We start from the raw sequence: 26,711 nt of genomic DNA, 5'->3' as shown, positions 1-26,711 counted from the left end.
AAATAAAACAGTAGGAAACACTTAAATACAGATAGAATTTTTATGTACACCTCAACCAGCATAAATTATGCACACACACCCTCGAGAACTCGCCGAATGGTGGGTGCCATCTTCCCCGTTGTCCTTCCCGGAGTTCCCGGGGTTCGGAAAGGACACGTGGAAAGTGGAAGCGCGCGCGTTACGTATGAGTTATGTCGCGTGGTACCATGCTGCTAGGAGCCAACCTGAAATTGACTTTTCACCACGCGAGATCCCACCCCCCCCCCCCCCTCCCACACACACACACACACATACTCGTTTAAAGAGGCTCCACATGTCGTGGATACCGTGCCAAAAAGGCATCCCCGAAGCTTGGCTCGACGAGCCATTTTTCCCTGGGAAAGCTTGTCACCGGGAAAACGCCTTCCATGGTCGACAAAGATGTCGAGAGTGTTCTCGAGCACGTCTTGCCGTCTTGCCGTCCTGGAGGCAAGGAAGATTTAGCAGCAGGGGCACGTAATTGCCAGGGTGTGTATCGTTTGCACCTTCGCGCCCGTTGCCGGCCTTATTCGTTTCGCGCTTCGGGTGACCAGGTCGGGCCCCTTCACCGGCGCCTTTTCTGGCGCCCGAAATGTGTGGCGTGTATGATAATGAAATAAGGGAAAATATGAGCCCGTGTCCGTGGCATCGGAACGGAAAAGGGGTTTTAGTACCCGTTTCGGTTCCCACTGGAGGAGGATGGCGGGGCTTTGGGACGGGGCGCATCGTCTCCTCGGTGAGGTAAGTCATGTCTCGTAAATTCCTTCCCTGGCTTGGCAGGTGTACGGTACGGTAGTGGCTGTAGTGTCCCGGCTGTTGGCAGGAAGCAACCTCAAGGAAAGATAGAGAGCGTCCAGGATCGGTCGGTCCTCGTGACAGCAAATTGCGATAAATAATCGTAAAAAAATATGAAGTGACAGATAATATTTGCGCTGTTGCTGTCGCTTTGATGGTGTGGCGGGACGTCCCGCAAGCGGAAGTACCGAAGCGGATGTCAACGGCGAGTTTAGGAAGTTGAAGTGCGGGAAGCATGAAATTTTATTTTCAATTTTTATGACCCTTACTCGACGCCGCGGCAAAAGTGGGCATCCAGGAACATCGGCCGTTGGCCGCATGGGGAAAAGGGAGAGAACCGCTGGTCGGATGACAGTCTTTCACACCACGGGATGTCCATTGCAGCGAAGGACCTGATGCTCCAGTGTGGGTACGAATTACCCCCGGGGAAATCCATTAGCCAAGTCAACCAACACCACCCACCGTCCTCGCCGAGGGGTAAGTAAGCGGTACTGGCGTCACCACCCCAGCACCAAAAGCATCCGTTTTCCGGTGTGCGCTACATTAACGCCAGCTGGAACCAACCGCCACCCCCCTTCCCCGCCGCTCCGCCCACAGGTGTGTAGGGGAAGATTTAAGCGAACGATAGCATAATGTGGGCCGCCAACTCCAACTCGCCGTGCACATCTGGATGCACATCCGCCCGGCTGCAGGGCTGAGGCCACGGGACTTTGTGGAAAACATCGTGCGAAATGAAGTTGAATAATGTTGTTAGCAAAACATCCATCGCGTACGTGGACCACGTGGCCGCGGGGCGGACCGGGAGGGGAGAGTGTCCTTTTTTTTATTTTGTTCCGCGGGAAACAGAAACATTGTTTCGTTGGCATTCTTAGGAAGTGTGTTTATGACTCCCGTTACCTTTATGTTTCAAAACGTAGCGAACGAAACGACAAGCTTAGCTAAGGAAATAAAGAGAATCTCCTCATCCATTAGAGCATGTTTCGTAATAAATCCAAAATGTAGCTTTCTAACTCAGTTTACAACATTAATTCACCAAAAAATGTTTTGAAAAAAACAGGTAGTTTAAGTTTCTATTTTAACAGCATTCAGGACTATGGTAAATATTATAAGGAGCCACGATCGTTGGAGTTTCAATTTAGAAGAAAACTCTAAGCTTACTTTCTAATGTGGAATGACGTTTGCAGATGAATCTTATAAATACTTACATAAAGAACAAACCGTAGCTTTAACCCATTTGCAATCAAAGGCACATTCAAATGTATACAATACTTCCTTCAATACAATGAAATACAAATCATTTTAATACTTTAATAAAAATACTAAAGAAGTTGAAAACAATTACTTTTTACCAGAAATACAGACTATTGTTGACCATATCCATAAAGGATTATTTTGTGGAAATGTATAAATCCAAAATCGCATAACAAAGCAATTAATATAAAAGTTGATAACAAAGTTTGTATAGTCGTGGTATTACAAACGATTTAAAACATTACAACATTCTGGATCAACAGTTGCAGCCTTGATAATTTCCATAATTTTCCGAATTTGTTAATGATGGAGTGTTACTCTGCAATGTTTGTTATTGACAGTTCCACCAAACGGCCTCACAAATCGGTGTGATTCAATGCATTTATAATTCTCCTCATTCTTCTCTCCTTTCCCTGTCGTTGATTTTTTAAAGGTATTATGCCAGATCTGTTTAAATTTGAATACATTCTAGTAAGTTTGAGGTGAATTGAGGAGAAATTAGGGAATTAGGCTGTTATCTGCTTAAGAAAGTTACCTGCTGTGTGTAGCAAAACGTTTAGTTCAGTGCAACTAGAAAATTATACTAAAATATATTTCACTTTGCCAAGGTTTGCGTTTAACGCGCTGGATCAAAGTTAAAAAAGCGTTAAAGCGTTAAATGAAAAATGCTATCATTTAAATCATTCATTTGATTTAAAATGACAAACAAAGCGACATTGCAATGTAATTGCAAACACTAATATGGACATGATTCGGTATCGATCCGCAAAGAAAACTGGACAATGTTTGGTCGAAGATTCCGATTGAACTATCATCTGGCTGACCATATTTTGAATTCGGTTTTCCCTCTGGACTGGGAACCCAATTCCTTCCCTCTCGGATATGCAATTTCCCAATCAAATTATCTGCTTCATTCGCCGTCCGAGTGCTTTTCCTTCTACGACCGTGGAATCCTATCCCCTCTCTCTCTCTCTCCCTCTCTCCCATTCATCTCCCATTTTCTTCGTCAATATCCTGTCATTTTGCACGGTTCGTTACACTGCGGCGGGCAAACCGATCGTCCCCAGAGCGATCGTTTGTATTTCATTTCCGTTTCCTCGGTTTCCCCAATTTTTTCCTTCGCTCTGAAACAAAATTTCATAATTTGAAGCAAAAACTCGGGGAATCGTTCCGCGAATAAGCCATAGCTCGAAACGCTTAACACGAAGCAGACGCGAAAAGATGCGCGCGATGGAGGAAGGCCGAAGGTTTGCAGAAATAATATTATTTCGTGCCGTTTTGTTGCGATGGCGATGACAGTATCGATGGGCGACATAAAGAAAAGTAGCGAAGCCTGTCCATGGCAGAATGTTTTTCCGAAACAAACACTAGAGAAATCCCTCGCGTTTCTGGTGAATCGTTGCGACGGAGGATGGTTCGCTTCGCAGGAAAATCAACGAATCCGCACCGAACAAGTAGGTTACATTCTTTTTAGTTCGTTTCTCCGCATTAAAGAACTTTCCAACGACATTCGGGGCCATTGTGGTCAAGGGAAGACGACCGTGTGACAGTAAGCAACCGGAAGAACAATGCCAACCGGATCGGAGTCAACATTTGGCGAGTAAATAAAATTGGCACGGTGTCAAACGGTTCGGTTTCGGCGAACAATCGGTCACGAGCGGGGTTTTTGTGCGATAATGGAATGGACGGAAAAGGAGAAAACTAAATAAAAATAAGCTTTTATAAACCAGTATCTTAAGCAAAACATTTCCCTCCCATTGCGGTTTGCCTCTGTAATGTGCCGGGGCGATAAACATCAGGAGAGCAACTTTTTGTCCGCACACAACTGGAGAAACGAAGGAAGATACCATAAGCACCAAGGCTATGGGACCAGCTATGTTTACCATTCGTCTTTGCGATGAACGACTCTGGCGACAATAACTATGATGATTTCGATCGAGCCAGTAACAATGGCACTTCCGACAGGAAATGGATCCAATCCCTAAATCTGGAACGTTTCATTTGCAGGATAATCGTGCTAAAAAAGAGCTGGGCGAAGCGTTTCAACGCAAAAAAAAGGAAACTGAAAGTCAACGCAAATCGGATGCAATTGTGAAACCGATCAACAGCGACAATGGTCCATAAAATGGTTATTCGTGGAGCAGTTTTAAGCACGAACCGGACACAAAGCGATGAACTCTACTGGTGGGACTTAAAAAATAAGCATTTGCTACATAAAAGATGCCAGGAAGAAAATTTTGCAAGAAAAAACTAACCAAAGGTGATTGCGGAAAAAAAGCAATCCCTCCCAAAAATTACCAAAATGTTTTTCCATACATTTACCAACGGAAATCCTTTACCATTAAAAGTTCGGTTACGAACGAAACGCCAACAGAAGGTAATCTGGCACCGGACAGGATTAGGCCAGAGGTTATGAAATTTGAATTAAGTTACATTTTATGCATATTCAGCCGCTCGACCAAGGTGAGCTTCGTTTTTAGTCAAATTTTGGAAGCCCTTCTAAGCTTCTCAGCGCCAACAGTTTAATTGGCCCGGACAGTTGTTCCTCGAAGGTGTTTTTTGTTTAATTTTCCCCCGCCGTCGACAACCTTTATCCAATCAATTACGCTTGATGAGATTTTTTTTCACGCCCCAAAACTCGCTCATTACGAATGCATGCCCCCGGTGGAAAGCTTCGCGCCGAAAGCGCCGAGTAATCCATCAACTTTGCACCGTCTTCTCGTCGGATTATGTTTGGCGAAGGATCGAAAGTAAGCTGCAACAACCGGGGAGGACAACATTCCGGTTTTTTTAAAGCTGTACGTTCACGCAAAATGATTGAAACAATCGATTCAATTTTAACGCCTCCACCAGAAGACAAAAGAAAACAATACGAGTGCTTTACTGTAAACGGAGCGTTAAAATGAAACGACATGCCATTTTTACTGTGCAGCATAAGCATTATTTTTACAATCGTCACCTCACGGCACTCGTATGCGCAACACCCTGCTGCTGCGTGAAATGAGGTGCAAAAGTATCCATACACACTTCCGGGGCCCGCTGTCACGAATGTGCCCCGTCCGGGCTGTGGGCGAATGGCGTACAGGTTTCATCACGTTTTGCTTCGTGAAACGATGTAATAAAATTTTATTCATAAAATAACCGAAACATTTCCCCACGAATAGCCACCGAGGTGAGGGTGCGAGGAGCAAGAGGACGATGCTGCTGGATGGGGAGTAAAACACCCAACGAATTCATGGTTGTGGGGAAAAAAAAATGCTCCATATCTAGAAAGTGGGTGAAAAATTTCATCAAAAGCAAATTTTCGATCGACAGCAAACGATACCCCAACCTCAATATTTGTCCTTCGGTCGTAGTTGCCCTCTATGAGCTGGCGGATGTTCTCCACCATCTTCCGAACGCTCTCTAATGTCCTTGCCTTTTTCCTTTCTTTCTTCTAGGAAAAGCGTCGACAAAGGAAAACTCCCCCACAGCGGTGAAGTCTTCGATGGAATATTAAATGATTGCTTATCTTGTTTTCAATTTGCCCGTTCCTCTGGCGCGGCAACGGGCAAACGGAAATGTCGGTCAGTCTGGTCACCAGCGTCTTGTGACCTGACCTAGGCGGAAGTCGACCGTGTCGCCCTCGTGAGGGCGATTGAAATGCAGATCGACAACTGTCAACGCCACAAGTCCCTGGTAATCGTGTGCAAATTTATAAGAATATCTTTTGTTGTCCATTTGTTCTCCTACGCTGTGGGGAAGCAGTCGCCGCTCGAGTGTTCGGTTCCACCCGGGCTTGACCTGTTGGTAGCGTTTATTTACAGGACAACAAAACCGAACAATGTCGTCCGACACGATGTCCTCGTTCGCTGTCGATGGTTCGGTAGCACGTTGAGCACGGAGTCATAATGAATATAGAATGGAATCGATAGCACTCGAGAAAGTTAAGACAGCAAATGGCTCCAATACGGACGGGCGTCTCAATTGAATACTTCGTTGGCTACTTTGTGCCGTTTCTCGGCCAAACGAGTCAACAAGAGGACGATGGGTTCTCTCGCTGTTGCCCGGAGTTGCTGGAATTCTTGTCGCTACACGCCTTTCTTCCCGGAACGAGGAGCCAGCTCGAACTAACGGAAACATACCTGGAAGGTGCATCTAAGGCTCCCCGGAGCGTAGGGATTACGCTGGATTGTTACCCGGGACAGGTTGAATTATTCAATCGAAGTCCCAACAACCCGAAGAGTACACGAAGCACTAGAAGGAACGCAGGAACCGGTACCGGGCGGTAGGGGAAAACAGTGGCAATTTTTGTTTACACATAGATAAAGACATCCCTTGCCCATCGCCGCAGGAGGTGAAATGGCAGCTGCTGTAACCCATGGGGAACTGTGGACACACCGAAGCATGGTAATACCTTAAAATAATACTTCTGTGTAACATACTTCAGGTTCATTTCGGGGATCGACCCCATCTTCATCCGCCGTTCGACTTCAATCGTTGCCCAGAAAGAACACATGTTCCGAAAGGTGGCTCCGGTGGTGGCTAAAGACCCGGAGATTAGTGATCTACTTCCGGACAAGTGGGCCCACCCCCCCGGTACAACCACCGTGCGGCGAAGCTTTGCGCCAATATTATCGTAGGTAAAAGTTGACCTCCTGCTACGGGCTTCTTTCGGCGTCATTAAGGGTGGGGTGGATGGACACACAACCTGTGTCGTTTTGAGTGCGACGATGGAACTGTGCCTTCAACAACGGTGTGTCTTCCGTGCAACGAACATCATATGGGCTTTGTGGTACGCCGGGGGCACTTACTTGTAATCCTCCGTTTCGTAGGTGTTCTTCGGGCAGGCGGCGTAGCAGCGGTGCTCATGCATAACTAAATGATGATCGCAGCTCGTGCAGTAATCGGGCCGATCCTGGCAGGAGGCACAGTTTGCCTCGCACGGCACACACGTTCGATTATCGTAGTCTGTATGGGGCAGAAAACGGGGTAGAAAGAATCGGTTAGTTCGGTGTTGCACAAACGATATGAACAGTTGTTGCGGCCAACGGGGGACCATGCCCTCCGGTGGGCCAGCGCTCTAGCGTAAGCGATAAGTAAAGCAAAAGGATAGTTAAACCAAACAGAATTAAATTAAAGTAAATGACCAGCTTTGACGCGCTGGGTTCCGGATAGTTTTCGAGGAAGAAGAGAATCCTGGAGATGGGGACTGGAAGTATATTTTAGTCAAAAAGCTACACTGCTTGGGAAAGAAAACAACCCCTTGTCTGCACGAACGTTGTACGCTTCTGGTGGAAGGCAAGCAAACATCGGCACATTTCGGACAAGTTTTTCATCAAAAACCGGTGCGTATCCCCTCCCCTCCCCTCGGGGAGGGCAAATGAAATGACAGTGAACGAGTCGGTATTTAATCTGGCCGCTCGTTTGCGGGCAAAAAGGTCAGGACTACCGGATCTTCTAGTTTGCGGGTGCGTTTCCCGGGCGAAGATAATTGAATTTGCGTCCGCTCCACACAAACAACAGGCGACTCTCGCTTGTTGGGTAGGTTGTAATCCGTGTTGGGAGGGGGTGGAAAAACAAAAAAATGGAAGAAAAACATACACCAGACAACGGGGCTCCTATTTTCTCGCTCCTGCTCGCAGGTACACCGCCTCACCGCCATATGCTCGACTGTTTCTCGGCTGCTGTGGAGCAGATCTCCGATTTCAAATGGCGCAGTAAAAGATCAAAGACGGTTCTCGCAACTAATTTCCTTCGCTGTCATTATCACACATTTGAGCCCGGATGTTGCTGCTGTTGTTATTGTTCGGAGGGAATAGGGAAGGGCGGCCGAGTCGAAAGGAAAATACGAATGATTCGCACAAGTCAAATTACAATTTGCTTCAATTACGAGGGAAATTGTACTCTACGCCTCTCGTGCAAAGGTAAACGAACAACGTTGAACTTTATTTGTGTGTGCACACAGACAATCGCATCGACAACATCAAACATTAACCAACGTGATGATTGCCAATAAATCAGTTGTTCACGGGTCGATTGATGTGCCAATTCTACTTCAATGGAATGGCTGTTTTATCCATCCCTTCAGAGTAATGCGCCGTTAACGCTCCGATCTCCGATGACACACAACGCTCCTTCGCTACCCCCTTGGGCCTCACATTTACTGCCTCGTTTTAAGGGGAAAAGTTTGTCTTTCCAAGCGTTGTAGATTGTGCACAAACTCCACTCAGCCATGTTTGATTCGAATGATCAACAATTAAAGAGACTATTAAATCCACCACCAGACGGTATCCGACACCGCATCCGACACCGTAAAGCGGAGCAACAGGTCGCGCTGTAGATTGGACTTACAGAGGTGAGAAGTGTTTCTCAAAAGGTTCTTACCAAAGATTTGTATTGCCAACGCAAGGAAAGACATGTTATGTTGTTCGTCAATGTATGTACACTGTAGCTAATTTAGCCCTACCTACAGTTTTCGTTTGCTTGAGGACAGTTTCCTTCTCGGGAAAAAGCGTCTAAACGCGTCTTTAAAGAGCGAAGGTCGGTTCGAAAAAATCAAATCACACACATGCGGAAGGATGTTTCGTTTCGGCAAACACTGCGGAACACCGACCAAACAATCGCGCCCCAACGCAGCCCGAAAACGGAAGCAAACAAACCAACGAACGATGGTGTGCGCCTCCTACAGGCAGGCGGGCAAGAATAAATATATATGGGAATTGACGCGGAAAACGTGTCCTCCGATGGGCATTAAAATTAATAATTATAAATGACAAACAAACATAATTAAAACAAATTACAGCAGTGCTCATCCGAGTGATCATCATCGTCGTCCTCATGGAACGGCGAGGAGAATTTGTGGCGTCAGGGTGAGGGAAAGAAAGGAAGAGGTGGTAGGTGAAGACTTTCAGCTGGAGGGGATGGAGGGTTCGATGGGACTTACAATTTCTCTGGCACGAAGCGTAACACAGACACACGCACACACTCTGAGGCAGCTTCGGAAAGGCCACAAACCCCTTATCCGAGCATTCCGTGCAATCACGTTTTGGTGGCGTTTGGAAAACATTTCACCCACCTTTCGCACGGTCCCCTCCTCATTGTATCCCTAGCACAACATCGAAATGAGAATGGAATGGAAAGAAACATCCGGTCTCGTGTGCCAGACCCGTGTTGTTGGCTGCGTTGGACGGGTGGAGTTGGAGATATATTTTGTGGCACAAAGTATGGATTAAATTTATACACTCGTTTCGTTCCCGCCCTTTCCCGGGCCCGCAAGGTCGTGGACCGGTAAGGCTGTGCTGACGCGACCATCGCGTCGAGGTCGTAGGACAAAATCTGTGTACGCTGTGTTTCATGTTACGACCGCAGCCTGACGGCGCTGTCTGGTTGAGGATTTCACGATACAGAAGCAGCAAACATTGTTGGGTGCAGGAGGAGGAGAAACAGACGGGATGGATCGGATTTCGCAATTCTGCCCTCTATGGCTACCCCAAATGACAGTCAAGCCTGTAGGGTGCTTCTTTGGATTTGTATTCGACAGCGTAGCGATGTTGGAAGGCTGAGAGGTTGGTTGGTGGAGTTGTGAAAGTTAATAATTAAATCCGAACCGGAAGGGGCAAATTTACTGGCACTGGAACAAGCAAGAGACATCTACTACTCCGGAGGGCATGAAGATAATTGGTGGCAAGATAAGGAAAATTCATCTCACGCTCACAAACACACTGTGTGTCTCAGGTTCGGAAGCACACTTACTTTCATAGTATCCTTCCGGGCAGACCTGCAGGCAGACGGCAAGATCGGTGACGTACAGGTGGGCAGGGGCGCAAGTAAGACAGCTATCCTGGCCAGCTCCGGCACACGTTTCGCACGATTCGTGACATGGCCAGCAGACGCCTCCCTGGTTCGGGAAGCTTCTCGGTGGGCAGCGACTGACGCAAGTGCTGGAAAAAGGAGGAGAGGAGTTAAGGAGATATGCATCATCATGTCAAGGGTTGGGTTCGTCTCAACGCACTCTACTTACTTGTCCAACCGGTAATGCTTGCAGGCAACACACTGCGTAGGTCCCTTGCCGTAGCATCCCTGCTGATCGCACTCGGGATCGCAATCGTGCAAAACCACCAGCTTGTTGTTCGAGTCGGCCATCACGTTCTCGCGCTGCGCCGTCGGGATGTTGTGCCCGTTCAGGGTGGCCACCGTCTTGTCGATGCCGCTACCGGCACCGCTGAACAGGTTGGGGAAGTTCATGAAGTTACTGTACAGATCCGACTGGTAGTAGTTAGCACCAGTTCCTCCGAGCGATCCCGACTGCTGGTTGATGTCCGTTTCCGTGGGAAACACGAACGGGTTGAGGCCCGAGTAGGCGGCACCCGAGCGTGTACCTTCCGACTTCAGGCGGATCGGGTTTGTTTGTGTGCCGTAGAAGATCAGCTGCCACTTGGACAGGATACCGGGTTGGCTGACGTGGCGTGGACCTCCGTTAAGAATCTGCAGCGTCCAGCGACCTTCGGCCCGTTCGCCCCAGAAGTGCACGCTGAGGAACGGCCAGTCGTCGAAGTTGGACTTGGTGATATCTCGGGGGCGCTCGAACAACAACGTCGAGGTCGTTCCCATCGGAGACGTGAGCAGGATGCGCAGGTTGCCCCGCGGGAAGAATCGCAGCGTAATCTTGCACTGCACGTGCTCGAGGAAACGTACCTCGTTGACCGTCCCAGCGCATCCATTCACGTCCATGTGCGTCTGCAGTGTGTAGCCCACCGATACCTCTATCGGACGATCCTCGTTGATCTCTCGCGACTTGCAGATGTGCTGCGAGGGCACGGCGGTCCACTGTTCGGCCAGGCTCACCATCGCACCGGCATCCATCAGGCCGTAGCCAAACTTGTGGCTCACCTTCCGCTTCACACCGTTCAGTATCCAGCCCGGTTCCTTCTCGAGCGGCTCCGAGCGGGACGTTAGCACCACCAGGTACTGCATGTCACGCCACGTTAGGGCCGGGTTCGCCTCCAGCGCGAGCGCCGCTATGCCGGCGGCCAACGGTGCCGACGCCGATGTTCCCGTGTGCTCCACGGTGCAGATTCGATCGGGACGCAGTGAACCGTCCATGTCGACCGTCGCCACACTCTTATCGTGTCCCGGAGTTCCCGAGCTGTACGTCGTCGCTAGCGTTGACGAACATTCCTCCAGATACCACGGTTTGTAGCTGAGGGAAATGTAAAGAGGAACACATAAGCAAGGAATGAAAAAAAGCAATAAAAACAATGCTTACCCTCCCTGAGTGGCGCTGGAGATAGATAGAGTGAAGATCGAGTTCGTGTAACCGTCGCAGTTGCAGCTGTCCGTGTATCGGCCACCATTACCCGATGCCCAGATGAAGATCGAGCCTTTGCCCTGTCGCCCACTCGTGACGCCAAAGATGAAGGCGCGTCGGGCCAGCGGTCCCGGGCCGTCCACCGTCGAACCGTCATCCTCGGGACCCCACGAGGCGCTGTAGATGTCGATGTGATCCGGGTTCAACCCCAGTGCCTTTGCTTCTACCGCGTCGTTCACCGTTCCATCCAGCATCCGAACACCTACCGGAAAACACAAGAAGAAAGAAAATCATAAGGATCATTTTCACAAACAACACTTTGCCCCAAAGGTCGATCGCTCCCATTCGACTCTTCAACGATTCTCCGGGGTTTCCTCGAGAACGCTGGTTACACTAGGAAGGATTTCCTATCGGAAAAATTTCCACCGCTTTCCAAAAACGTACCAAATCAACCGGCTTCAGTCTAACGACCGGGCCAAACGAGATGAAGAGATAAAAATAAATTCGTTACGAGTTATGGCATCTTTTCCCTACGGTTTCAAAATCTTCGGTAGGAATTCACCTTCCTTGGATGTGGTCTCGGATCTCCTACAACACTGCTGTAGATACTTCCCTACATATTTCGCTACTCATATTTTTGTTTTCCACTGCTTTGCCAACCCTTAGCCGTGTGCTGTGATCTCAACTGAAGATGAAATGTTCCAAAACGGGGGAGAAAAAGCCGCGCTAACCGGCAAAGATATTCAAATAATGGTCACAGAGTACGCATATAGAAGGAACTCCGCACGTGGGAGGTCGAACAAATTGGTAAAAATATTATGACGCCCCCCCCCAGTGAACCGTTGGTTGGGGCGAGAGTTTTCACTGCGGGAAGCGCCAAAGGTGGTGGTGCCATAAAATATGTAATCTTCCCATGATGGGGTTTCGCGCGTGTTTGGTGTTGTTTTATACGAATTTCGGCACTGCAGCACCCTGCCGGGCGGTTCGGGATGGATTTTGTTATGAAATCATCCAATCCTGTAGCAGGTGTTGATGGATCTCAGCAGATGTAAAGTATCAGGGAGTTTACCATTCTCCTCGCTTTACAACAAACTCGCTCACCCCGGTGAAAGTGTTAGAGTACGGTAATCATTTTATGCCTTCGATACACAGCTTCATATTAGGCGATGTTCCGTTGGATTTTACTTCAACTGGAGAATTTTTCCATCTTATTCTTTTCAATTAGCAACATTATCTGATTTGCTATAAATAATAGCTACTGGAGTACCGCAACCCAAAAATATCTTGATAGAGCACCACCAATCCTGATTCAATCAAATATCCCCGCGTAAAAGCTGTAAAAGTAAATTTAACATACCCAAAAAAAAGGTACTCAATTCGACTTAAGGGCTCTCGAAATCCGGAGGGGTGAAAAAAGATGGAAACGGAAATCCCATCAAATCCATTTAAAATTGATCAATAGTGATTGATACGGTCGATTTGGCGGGAATAATTCGAACCGGGCAGCAGCTCGAGGAGTCCGTCTTCATCCAGGGTTCGCTACAAAGGCCGTTTCCCGCGCACTGACCCATTTGTTCCAGCCGCTCGAGTATAATCTGATCCTAGTTTGATAAATTGTTTGTGGGCCGTAAAAATGAATGAGAACCGGCTGATTGGTAGTGAGGGAAAAATGATTTTTCTATTTGTAACAGCACCGCCACGCGTAACGGTTTATCAAAATTTTATCAAAGGTGCAGGGGAAAGCAGGTCGCATTCGTGGAATCAAATTTTCTGCTTACTGCTAGGACGGCGTCTCTGTACGCGGGGCAAATACTGTGCGCCCTGGAGTAAATTAAGAAAAATGATTCCGAGAAAACGAACATCCTAGTTGGGTTTAGTATAGGAGAAAGGAAAAACAAGCCGCTTTGGAAAAAATGAGATGATGTTATATGGCAGGCAAGATGTCTAGTGTCTTGCAACTTGAAAAAGAAATGAAGACCTAAATTCGGATCAGCACATGTGCTCAACTTCTGAGGAAACACACATCAATAATGCCTTACTCACACAATGTTCACAGTTAATACACATCATTCACGTTAGATACTTTAGAAAAATAACAAACCATCAAACGTGGTTTCTGTTTGCGGAAAATTTCAGAGAACTTTTGAGTCGAAACAATGATCGATAGGGTACAAGGAGCAAAAATGAAGTATTTCAAAATTCAGATTCATTTCGTTCCCAAATTTTCGAGTTTTTTTGCCATAAAAAAAAACTATGAAAAATTCACTATCTGCCTTTTTTTTTGTCAAATTGTGTAACCTTCGTTTCGCATCCATTTTTCTTTTTTACGAAGGCTTAGCTCCCGCATTAGGATTTTTTTTTGTCGAGATGATAGATGGGAAAGATTTAACCCAGGCACATGTGCCAAACGAAAGTCACGGACTGTTTTTTAAGAACGCGAAAAAAACTAGTTCGATTGGAAACATAAATACGGCAGGCCATATGCTGCCATAAAAAGGGGTTACAAGAACTCATATCCACAATACGTGCCGATCAATCACCTGGCAAATAATCCTGTACCTCGCATTTGTTCAATGATGGATCGAACGTTATCCTTTTTTACAGGTTTTATTTTAAAATCGCAGTCGTTAAAGGATCACTCAAACGTGCCCTCTTGAATGAAACGGGTGGCGTAAAACAGTTGCAGAGTGTCGCGTGTAAATTCGTCGCCAAGCGAAAGTTTATCAAGAGTGCAGCAAATGCATCTGTGTCGGGATTTAGTTGGCTTATGTAAATAGCCCGGGATTTATCGCACAAAAGGTTGCACCAGCAACAAGCCATGACGTGTAAAATCGGGGGATTGCAGCAGACACAACACGGCTCCCGTTGAAAGCTGCTTTCAATCGGCAAAACCTGATCATAGCAAAATCGAACACTCCCGCTTCGTCCCGTAATCAATTAATCATCGCATGATGTGCGCTTGTGTAAATTTAATGTGTATCCGGGGATGTCGCAAGGGAATAAACGAAGGTAGGGAAAAAAGGAAACAAACCTATAATAACCTTAAGGCAATATCGCTACTATCGGAAACGAATACAAAAGCAAAACATATCGAACTGACGCTGACGCTATTGTTTCCGTTTGCCAAGTCTCATAATCGCGACAACGTCTGCGTATTCAGTGTGTAAAATGACTGATAATGGAAAAATCCGCGCGCCCCACGGTTGCTGGAGGAATTTATCAAACAGTTTTCCTCACCAAAAAGCAAACCTAGAATATAAACAGACTGACTACAAACACGAATCAAAACGGGAAACGCCGATAGCGCCCCAGGAAGCAAAGCTCCTCGCCTCTCGAGGAAAAAGGGCATGAAAATTAAGCTCTTCACAAAAACGGACCATTTTCCATCCCGCTTTCCCCGCCCCCGGCTTACTTACCGCCAATGCTGGCGTTGTACGCAACACCGACACCACAGTACTGGTTGAAGGCAACGGCGGCCACTTCGCCGGCGCACCGGGTTCCGTGCTTGTTGTCACCGTTATCGCGTGGCATCGGGTCCGAATCGTTGCTATTGATGTCGTACGACGCGTCAGGATCCTGCGAGAAAAAAGAGAAAGAGTAAAAAATGGGACGATAAGAATGACAGTCAACCCGAAACGATAAGCGAAAGACAATGGTTACAGCTCGAAAAGACAATCGGTTGCTTCAGAGATAACGAAAGAAGGAGAATGAAGTCAACCAGCGAAACCCCAACCACAGAAATTATTCTTTTGTATCCTGGAGATATTTTGGAGGAGCAGCAAAGTGGAATATTCATTCCAGTGCAACGAAGAGGATAAATTATTTGAATCAAACACCATTCCTAAGGGATTTGTTCGAATATGCTGACGAAAGGATACTGAGTTTCTTTTTTCCAGTTCATTGTTATTATTAAGTATCGATTCGGTGAAGGTATTTGTGATGGAAGTATCACAATGGAATCGATAAGTTTCCGGTTGGGAAATGTGTAGTTAATGCGACAAAATATCAAGCAATTATTAATGAATTTGCTCCTTCTGATGAAAGTGGCGTTGGGTAATGCGTAGAACTATCGATCGAGAATTTCGTTTCCACTCCAAGAAGAAGTAGTAATAAAATAAAAATAAATCTTGAGTGAGGCGTTGTTTCGAGCCATCAGAGCACGTTTAATCTTAGATAAAATATGGAATAAACAAAGTGGGGGGTAATAACAATGGTGTTTAGGTTCTTATTTACATTGAGGAAAAGTGTTGTTGTCATTATATCGTTGGACTCGATAAATGGTAGTTTTGTTCCATAACCGTTTTTCCACGCGTATCATTAGAAACACCTTAATTATAGTATGCAATCCCAAATCGTCCGTCATCGAGAGAGAGCCTTTCCACTCTACAAACACCTCGGCAAGCGTGATATAAATGGTGGCAAACTAAAGGATTTTCAAGTGCCTGTCTCCCGTCCTCCACCTTCTCTACATGCGGTATGCGGTGGCGTACACAATCCTCCTCCAGGACATATTGCCGTTCTGAAAATACGCTTTCGTTCTAGTTGTTCGTGCCGGTGCTGCCCAGCACCTTCAAGGAGACGCTTAGCCGCGAGCCGTATCTTGGTCGGCACTGCCTTGTGGTGACCGCACGAAATATAGGTTGAGGTTTCACCGTAATTACCAGCTGTCGTTCGTCGTCTTTGGGTTCGAAAACACCTGCGCGTCGACGATCGGCGGCAACGATGGGGCAGCCCAATTGTTCCAATTTGCCCGGATCCAAACACATATTCACAAACAAACGGAACCTGCCTGCCCGGCCCTTCTCCCCGTTGTCCCATGCGATCGATAGTTCAACCGAATATTAGTCTCACAAGCGCTATTAATTTTCATAATTACGACCTCGAGAACCGATAGAGGTTAGCAGCAACACTTGCACCCCCCCACCCGGATGGGGGTTTGACGTGTCCTTCCGCGACGTTTCCCCATCGGGAAACCCCCACTCCCGCACGTACCATGGCCACTTCCGGTGGTCGTCCCTTGATGGGATGATGATAGTGATGTTGGTGTGGTCAGAAACAATGTTGCTGGAAATTGGTGCTCCAGAGCAGTGGAGTGTTGGAGGGACGTTACCATCCTCTCACAAAGTGGCGAAACAGAACTCAACCAGGTCGGTGTATGTATGTGTGTGTGTGTATCGCTTTGTCAATTCTTGGCGCGGCATGGCGTAGCTATTAGAAGCCATCAGTCTTGTTGACGGTGCCTCCCCCTGTTTTTCGAGGAAACCAAGTCAGCCATCGTACGCCCGGGTGTTGATTTATGAAACGTAATAATGTATTATTTGATACGCCGTTAAAACAACATGCCGCTTTGTGGCCTTTTCCGCAGCAGAAGGTTTCGAAGAAGTGCATCCGAACGACTTCCGTGCAGAAGCACAACGACTCTCCTATGACGCCTTCGCAGAAGCAACGAACAAAATGTATCCTCTTTGCCTTGCATTTCGAACGAACGGTCGCTACGTAAACGATCAACAGTGGCTTGATGGCACACCTTCTCTGCGAAAGTGCTACCAATTTAGCAATTTTTGGCATTTTCATCGCCTTCTACCCTTCGCTATCGAACCCTAACGGCTTTTATCGACCTATATTTCGCAGCTTACGGGAAGTCAGAACCACTCCGCTTTTGCAGTCCGTTGAGGTGCATTGGTAAAATTGAAGGCAAACGGTAAGAACCACTTCGCGTACACGCAGCTTTCCCTAACACCGACTGACGGTGTATGGATATTGAAAACGTTTAATATTGTATGTAAATTTTTCGTAGAACGGGCAAAATGAAATTTATTTCACCGTATGGTTGCGGAACAAAATACCTGCTCGGGATCGAAATTCCGAGGGATACCCGTGGACCGGAGGGGGCAAGGAAAGGACGGCTGTATGGTAATAAGGAAAAAATCTGAAGCGTTTAAAAAAAAAGGAACACTTTGTACCTAGCCGATCCAATCGATGCCCGACCGGGGCGGCAGAGTTTTCCCTCCTACGCTGCCAATCCAAATTTGTTTGGGTGAATTTTCCTTTTTTTCCGATTTCCAGCCCACTCATTGCGGCCGCATGGCCCGCGGCAGGTGAAAGTGATTTTCCAAATTATTCGAACGCCGGAAAAACTTTCCCCAAGCGAAGCGTGACATGGAGGTTCTCCCGAGGGGGTTTCCCTTCCGCGTTCCGAGCTCGGTGGGAAAGTGGGCCGAAGTCGATGTTTCGATAAAAGTCGATCACATTTTGTACACGGGGCCGACGTGTGGTTCGGGAAAATTGAGAACGATTGGGGGGAAAAAATATCCTCGCGCCGCCGGGTTTTGTAGGCGAAGTTTTATCATGTCAAGGAATGAATGAGTGCAAATTAAAAAATACTTTTCATGTTTCGCACAAATTTTCCCTACCGCCGCTTGCCACTTCCGCTTTTTCATCATTCGGCATCAAATGTAACGATTGATTTTTATGGCCAAGCGTTTTCCTCGTTTGAATGGCATGATAATAGGCGCGAACATGATTTGCATTTATTTTCGAGGAATTGAGCCATTAAACGTCGCGATCGGGACGTCGTAAACTGTGGCGAGTTGCGAGAACGATTCGCAGAATGATGCGAAATTGATTTTGCAGCTTAATTGGATGCACATTAAAACATATTTTAAATAAAAGCGATCAAAGAGAATTTTACCTCACAAAAAAAATACTCTACACAAGTTTATCCTTTTCATTTAAATTAAATAAAACTCATACCCCATTTTAGAAACAGATATGAAAAATGATTCCTAACGTGAACTAGTTCACACATGGACGACGAAATAATCTTCTCTTTTTTGTACCGTCATAATCGATTAATATTCCACCTAAAACATGTGGAAAGCTCAAACGAGGAGCTCTAACAATTACACCAGTAATAAAGCGTAGCTTCGGAGAGATGCCTGAGTTGAGGATTATTTTTCGATCGAAGCGTGATACTAACGATTTACACCCAACCGGAAGGGTTGGCAAGTGGACGAACGGACCGAAACATCCCGACAAAAACCAAAAAGGGGAAAATAAAATGGAAACAGGATAACAAATTATAAACCATCTATCATACTTTACGTACGACACATCCGTTTCAACAAACGATTCGCTTCGGGCCAGCACTTGTAGGGGGTTTTTACTTACGCGATATAATACTCTCATCGCTTCGCTTTTGCCTTGTTAGTTTTTCCACTCACACAAACATATATACAGGCACAAGGGCTGAGTGCAGTATTTTCGCAACGCTCCAGTCACAGGCGGTTTTTGCAGTTTCCAATGACAGAAACAAATTGAGATGACCAGACGAGTGCTGTTTGCGTTTTCCTATGCATACACTTCTTTATATTTGCCCAGTGTTTCCCCCCTTCTTCTCCCAGAGTAGCTGCAAACTCATCCGCCACATTAAGGGCAACAATTCGTCGACTCTGGGCAAAGGACCAAAGTAGCTCTCGCCTTTCCCGTAGGAATGCTGTCGAGCAGGACACAATGCAAAAAAAAAGGAAAACCAGCTGAATAAAATGGATCCGTAAGCGTAGGAATATTAATGCTTTTTAAACAAATTATATCGCTCACGTAAGTTCCTTTTTCCTTCCGGCATTTACTTTGTTTCATTTCGCTGGAGCAGAACCATTCGGCACATCGGCACTGCAGCCGAGAGTCGGTGCAGAGTCATCGCCAACAACGGAGGGCAGCAGTGCATTGTTTCCCGTTTTGTGAGTAAAAAAAAAGGGTGCGGGGGCGCATTTGAAATTTTGTGCAACAGCAAACGAAATAACGACGACCTTCCGAAGATCGAGCGCTACCGGGATGATAAATCGCACTGCAGCTGTCGAGAGAGGTGGCGCGCGCATGCACCGGAGCCGTAGGCCGGCCGGGTTTTTCCATCCTTTTTGATGGTATTAATAAAAATACATCAGTTGGCTCCGGTCCGAAATTTCGAAGCGAAGGACGATAAACGATATGAAAAAAAAAGCGGCCTCCCCTCCGTTTGCGATCAACGGAAAGACGGATTGCTCCTCACATTAGACACACGTGCCGTATTAAGTTTACAAATTGAAAGTAATTCATTTTTCCCACCGTTTAGCGTTCGCCAGGGTTTGGGTAACGCTGATCGAAAGTTGTGAGTGACAGCCATGCTGGTGCACGGTTTTATATCCTCCTCATCGGCTGTAAGTGAATCATGGCTCCCATTTGCACTTTAAAGTGGTAACGATCGACCTCTCACACAGTCTGTTTTTGAATTTAAAACCATCAAAGCTTCTGTGAAGCGAAGCAACTTAACCTGCAGCACAACGAGGTTGAATGGCAGATCGGTGGGAGGGGTGAGAAGTTTTCCTGCCACTCGAGCAACATCACCTCGATCATCCCGTTAACGTCTCACGTGCATAAACAGGTTCGCATAAACCAGCCCGAGCTTGTCCCGCATCGTTTGGCGAGTGCATGAGGAATTCGAGATGGCCTACAGATGCCTTCTGACACTTTGCCCACCGGTGAAACCATCCCGAAAGAAGGGAAAACCCGTCCGTATCTATTCTGCATCCTGCATCCAAAAGGAATGCTTATGGTGTCTATCCATAGGACGAAGAAACTATGAAAGGGAAGGTTCCGTTGTCGGAAGCCCTTGAGCAAATTTGTACGTATGCACACGTTTGCACACGAGTTCTTTTGCATAGTTATGCTGCCGCCCTCGTCGTCACCGCTTCCTTCCGTCGATGGTGCTCGCCCATAAAACGAGCGCACGACATCGCCGGAGCTACAAGCACATTCTTCTCCGAGGCGCACCTTACCCGGTTAGTATTTGATCTTTCGTTCGTCTTAATTCGGTCGTTCCGCAACGATGCACTTTTACGTCGGCGGGTCGGTTTTATCACGAACGGGGTGGATGGGGGAAGTGTTTAAACTAACCTTATGTTTTCCTCCGCCACAGGCGGGGAAAAACTATCCCTTGCGGATGATGGATCCCTAGAGGTATGGCAAAAAAAAGAGCAAGGATATGAGCCAAAGCCGGTGCTCAGCTAAACAGCAGCATTTACTGCCGAAGCCTCTGATGATAATAATGACGTGCAGACAGCTTCGTTCGGTTTTGATGCCGGTACCGTACATGGTGGTGGTGCTCGGTGGACCATTCAAATGATGTGAAGTGGATGAAATAACCATCACACTAACGAGAGTGCAGCAACCGTCTTTCGAAAGGTTTCATATTTGGAAAAAGTCAATTCCTACGACGAAGTGACCTCGTTGGTTCGGGATGAAGATCTTTTGAAGAAGAGCCAGATAATGGATGCTTTATTTGGTCTAGGGTTGCTTCAAAGCCTACTATTTCCTCTTAAAAACAAGACGCATTTTCATTTGCCTCTTAAGGAAAACATCAATTGGAACCGCCTTTAAAAGCATTGGGGTTAAGTTCCTTTAAACAGGGAATAGAGCAATCAGTGTTTCATGAGATGATTAATGGATGTGTTGGAAGTAGATACATTTTCACATTATCATCAGAAAAAGAGATAAAAACACTCCGGTGAAACATTTTAACTACAATTGGACATATCAAAAAGAATTATTAATGGTGATTACATGCCATACTCGAACATACGATAAAGTCTTCCTTTTGTTTTCAGAATGAGTCGACACTCTATTAAACTTTGGTATCAACGATAAAATTTGATTGGTTAACAAAGTTTTGTTTCTTTTATCAAGTATTCCAGTGTAATATTTTGACTAGAATTGGACACATCAAAGAGTACTGTTAGCATATTGTTTATATTAGCTTAAGAAGTCGAAACATGTTCATAATATCATATCTGAGTATGTTTTTTTTTTACTTCTATGAAGTGGTTATTCGTACAAAAAAAAAATCGATTCCCTAAAATCCATCTGATTTTCTGCAAGTGCACTTGCAGGATACGCTTTCCCCTTTAGATAGATGCAGCAGTACTCAACCTTCGCAAACAATCAATTGGTAAAATATCGGGCAGGGAACCATTGCGAACGAAAAAAAGGGCATCATCTCAATGCTAGACACTGCTTTTGGCTTGCTTGTGGAATCGTGGAGCCTCAATTGGCAAGGATATCCATCGCAGCGCACATGCATTCCATGGCGAGTGCACACACCAGCAACATCATTTCTCAGATAGTTTACCTCACGAGCTCGTTTCGAGTTTTCAGGAGCAGCCCATAATTTTCCCGCTCAAGCCACACACCCCACAATAGAGCATCCGACCGGTGGATCGGCTCGTTCCAACCACACTTTATTCGCATCAGCTAAACTACTCCTGAGGGGAGCATCGCGGATAGATGAGCTTTGGGTCCCGAGGAGTTGGAACTGGTTCACCAGCCAGTCGCCTCCGGCCAACCACGCTACGTGTCTTGTTTCGTGTAAGTGTAGCTCCCAAACAAAGGGAGAAAAAAGGATGGAGGAAAAACCGTCAAACTTCTCGAAAGGATATTTAGCATCGAACGTTGGCTACGGTATGCTACCATTCAGCTGTTCGTTTTCGCCCAAATAACAACAATTCGCAATCAAAGCAAACAAATCCGCCATCAGTGACGTACACAGGGTGAAGGGTGCTAGGGGAGAGGGGGGGGGGGGGGGGGCGAGGACCGGGTAGAATCAACATCCGCTGCATACAGAATCAGACAAAATCAGTGACAGCGTTCAGTGAGCGGCAGAGCTTTGCAACAACGTTTTGGTGCGGAAAGAAGCCGTTCGGAAAAAGTTCACCGGATTTCCCGGGCCGGGTAATGGGGGAGGAGTGGGGTGTTCGCCAACGGTTGGATTGGAACTGGATTGAAGCAAATCAAACCTTCGCCGGCGTGGGGCGGCCCTGATTTGATTCCCGTTCTCGGTAGCTCTTCATTTCCCGGGCCCTACGACTACCTCCTCCTCTGCCGGTGTCGGAAAAACCCGGTGGCCTTTCACCGGGTTCGGGGGGCTTGGAGGTGGAAGCCGTACCGAAAGTTCAATATCATCCGCCAAGCGCTGGCTGAAAAGCGCTTTCAGCGCCGACGAGGAGCTTGAAATCTGTATCCGATTGTTACCGCTGTTTGTTGGCTTTCGGGCTCGGGGGTTTGCCGTTGTGTGCGCCGAAAAGTGTCTTTCGTCGGTGCGAAAAGGTCACTACGGTTAGTACGGGCTTCTTGGAAAACGGTGATGATACACTCCGGCACGTGGATAGATGATTTGTGGGAAAATAATCCGCGAACGAAATTTTGGGCACCGGCAATATCTCGTCAAAAGCCGATGATGCGTTTTGTCGACACTTTCTTTGACTGTCAATGAATAACAGAGCCGATCCGGTGCGATATCGGTTTAATGGTAAGCGGATTAGAGCTCAGCTGATGGTCGAAGATTGTGGTAATGCTTAATCAGAGGCTTTAGTTCGATGCCAATGTTAGGTAATGGTTCGTAAGAAGGAAAACATATTCAATTTGTACAAATTATTTCGTGGAAATTACCATCCTATGCCGATTTCGCAATGTTCTTTCAACAAAATTTTAATCCCTTCCAAACATATGATACTGCAAAAAGCCAAATAATTTTGTACGACACTTATAAGGCTTACTGAAATAACACTCATCAATTATTTTGCTACGCAACACTAGCCTCATAAGTTTCCCCTGAAAAGTAAACCGAAAAACAACACACTCGCGAACAGCTTTGAAGCCATACACTCTATGCAGTTGCTATAAAACCATTTTTCCTTGACCTCGATTTTCACGATTTTCTCTGAAAATATTGGTAAATTAGCTCGCTCTCGTTAATTTTTTTTTTGTTAAAAACCTGTCCAATTTGCTATAATCAATACGGAAATGTATAGTACAATATAACCTACCAAAAATATTATGATAAAACCCTGAAAGTCGATTTATTGATTGTCCAGTTGCTATAAGACCACTTAAATACAATCGGGTTTAAAAGGCATTATCCTTATCTAATGTGTAGATACAATAGATTTTTGAGTTTGTTAAATGTATATATCTTTATCAATCAGTTTAATCATCTGAATAGTTCGATTTGGCATAGATTGATTGGAGTTAACTAGCAAAGATGGGTCAAAGATTGTCCAACGTGTCGGAATTGACCGTACTAGATCAAATAGCGTTGCGTGTTATGTCCCTTTTAATAAATACAGCTAACTTAATATCTCAAATAAATTGCGATCTAACTTAAGCCTGTCTAATTAAAGAAATTTACATTTTCCCTTCAACTATTGAATGGTTTGTTTGCGTCCATGGAATAAACAAGTAGTTGGAAGGCAATATTTTCTTCCAAAAATTTGCCTAATTAATGATTACAAACACATTTTTAGCACATCGGTATCATCAGTGCTATTTTTCTTAGATAATATGATAGCCAGCTGCTATTGGTAAATTAATCTTCAAAATACAAATAATTAATAAAAATGACTTAGATCATTTGTAAATAGAATCGATCGAAAAATGTAATTTATAAAATATTTTTGCAGTTTTTAGCAGTTCTTATAGAGATATTGAATCTATTGAAAAGAGGGGCAGGTTTTCTTTCACCAAAAGTAGCTACTGGTCTTATAGCAACTGGACAATCATTGACTCGACTTTCAACGTTTTATCATGTTATATTTGTGAAGCTATAATATACTATCAATTTCTGTATTTGTTTGAGAAAACGAAAATTGCAAATTTTTACCAAAAAATTATCGAGAGCGAACTAACTTACCAATATTTTCATGGCAAATCATGATAACCAAGGTGGTCTTATAGCAACTGGACAGAGTTTATATGAGAATGACTCATTTCACACTAAATCATAACAACAATCCTAGAGAATGTAGCGTAAACACTACAGCAGAAGTTGATATTATTGATGCGTTTATGGTTTCATGCTTCGACGTGCGGTTTTTCCCAACTGCCAATACCACCCGGTGACGGATGATGGAAGACATGGACGCCAGCATCGACAACCGTGTCATGGGGGAAAATTATCATGCACCAATGGAAGGAATCAACACGGTTTCTGATCCATGTACACGAGGCACGAGGCTTCACGAGGCCAGAAAACGAAACCCATTCGGACGTATTTGATGAATTAGAATTTTTCCCAGCACGATCGGTCAAACAACGACCAAAAGCCACAATCGCACGGAACATGATTGACACAGGTTAATCGGAAGCCATTGGCACGCGGCAGATGGTTAGGTTTATTATTCACCCACCCACCGTCCCCGCCCCCGGGAAAACCCATCATCATTCACGAGCTCATCAACCAACCGAGCGCCATCTGTTTCCTGCTTCGGTCTTGCTCCGATCCCCATTATTTCCACCAATCGCCGGGATGGACTTAATGAATTCCAAGTATCACTTCTGCCCGCTCCGTGGAGCCTATCCTGTTGCTTCGTTCCATTTCCAGCGCGAGGACAGAGGGAGGGGTGAGGTCAAGTGGCAATCTAAAGTTCAGCGAGTGAATCGATCCCTTGAGAGGTGCGGGGGAAAGTCTCGCGATCCGGGGCAGCGCAGGGTACGGAGCGTATCCTAACAAACACGTATCGACATACGGTGGAAAAGAAAACATCCCTTCCCTGCAGCACCCTCCCTTTCCGTGCACCGAAGTTTGAGGAACCCGGTGGAAAACGGTTGCTGAATTATGATTGATGGAATATGGCGTTTTTCTCTTCCCTTTTTCGACCCGTTTGATGAGGTCAGACCGGCCAGGAAAATGGATTATGGCCACCGGGATGGCCGAGAAGGGAGTCCAAATTTCCTCCTCTCTTTCCTGAACCCCTCCCTCGTCCATCGACACTCGGTCGGTAGGCAAACAAATAGATCGAGCCAACACTCACATGCCGAGTTGCATGCAGAAGAGGAGAACTTGTGTTCTTGGGAAACTGTTAAAAGCCTACAGAACTGGATACGAAAGGATCGCTGCTGCAACGATGGGAGGTAAGGATGGTGACGGCCAGAGAAAACATCCATCTTGACCAGCAAAATAAACTTCTCGTGTGTGTATGTACAGACACAAACCATGCACGGAACCACACCCCGACCTCACACGACATATGGTCCGACGAATAGTTCTGGCTCTCTGGGCCTGTCAGAAGTTTGTTGCCGACGTTTGCTTCGAAACCGGGAGGAGGAGGCAAGTTTTTCGGCAAAGGGGGTGACGGACGCCCGGAGTCGACCGTTTCGTCGTGGTCGGGTTTTTGGCGCAGGTTGTGGATGTTTTCCCAACACGATTTTGTGCTCAATTTTCTCCCACCTGATTTCCGGCGCTACACGAAGCCCCGGAACCGGTCGGTCTTCCGGAAAAGCACCGGAAAAACGTGCACCTCCTGGAAGGATCAGCGTCGGGGTCGGTTTGATGGATAGGTACGGTACCTTCACATGCTGCACAGGTTATGAATAGCTCGCCGGGGTATCTAAGGGCCCGTGTGTGAGTGTGTTTGAGCGTGTCGGGGGGGAGCGGTAACTACCGAAACTAATTTGATAGTTTCGTTTTCAGGACTTTTCCAATAGTTTGCTGATTGACTTCCAAGTCGATGAACGAAGTCCGGCTACCGGACGCTTTCGAAGGTGTAGTAATGAATTGGTTGGAGTGCACCAGCGGAAAGAGGTTTGCTTCGGGAGCGGGGGGAAACGGTGCTCAAAATTCACAACATGACACTTTATTGACTCCTGTAATTGACGTTACTTGAGAGGTGGTATAAGCGAATGGGAAGTGTTTTTCTTTAGGTCAAAATATTAGTGTAAGTCCTTTCACACAAATTTCATTAGCCAGTTACTTTTACCGTTCATTATCAGAAAATTTGACGATGATGTAAATTCATTCTCTCCATAGTATTTAAAAGCTCCACAACAATGGTTTATGTGTGTTTGCACAAAACCTCATATACCTTTCGCACATACCACCGTATGCTCTCGTCAAACTCGTATTATGCGTTGTTAAGAAATTGCTTCACGTCACCTGCCCGCCTGACGTTACCCTCCCGGAGCTATTACGCACCCTATCTTTATCTTCATCTCATGATTGAACTTTTCTCTCGAACACATCTTCAAACGCGTCATTTAGGCCCCACACTAGATCCAATCTCCTTTCACTCTTCCCCGACCCCGACAAAACCCTCGGAGATGAAATTTGAAACAGCTCGACTTGTTTGTTTGTCAACCGGTCGTTGTTTTCTTGACTCGGGCGGCTTTTACCCCTTCCTACACACATACAAAAACACACCCTCTCCATCGCTGGTGGCCTTGAGCCAACAAGTGTTGATGATGAGCAGCAGTAATGAGCACAAATTGAGCCTGCACCGGTTTTTGGCACTTGGTTGCTTACGCAAACTGTGAAGTGTCGGTGAGCGCGAAGGAA

General features: G+C 46.2%; 1 protein-coding gene across 1 annotated transcript in view; it reads right to left on the bottom strand.

The window, feature by feature from the left end:
- Nucleotides 1–26,711, bottom strand: part of LOC131284205 (furin-like protease 2) — an 88,154-nt gene that overhangs the window by 8,611 nt on the left and 52,832 nt on the right. The window contains exons 5-9 of the mRNA XM_058313059.1: nt 14,770–14,929; nt 11,312–11,615; nt 10,067–11,245; nt 9,799–9,986; nt 6,858–7,014 (exon numbers count right to left, since the gene is read on the bottom strand). Of these exons, the coding sequence (XP_058169042.1) occupies nt 6,858–7,014; nt 9,799–9,986; nt 10,067–11,245; nt 11,312–11,615; nt 14,770–14,929 (1,988 nt within the window). The remainder of the gene's footprint in view (nt 1–6,857; nt 7,015–9,798; nt 9,987–10,066; nt 11,246–11,311; nt 11,616–14,769; nt 14,930–26,711) is intronic.

Source organism: Anopheles ziemanni, chromosome 3 (assembly GCF_943734765.1).
Source record: "Anopheles ziemanni chromosome 3, idAnoZiCoDA_A2_x.2, whole genome shotgun sequence".
Classification (NCBI taxonomy): domain Eukaryota; kingdom Metazoa; phylum Arthropoda; class Insecta; order Diptera; family Culicidae; genus Anopheles; species Anopheles ziemanni.
This window is presented reverse-complemented; position numbering and strand designations above follow the sequence as displayed.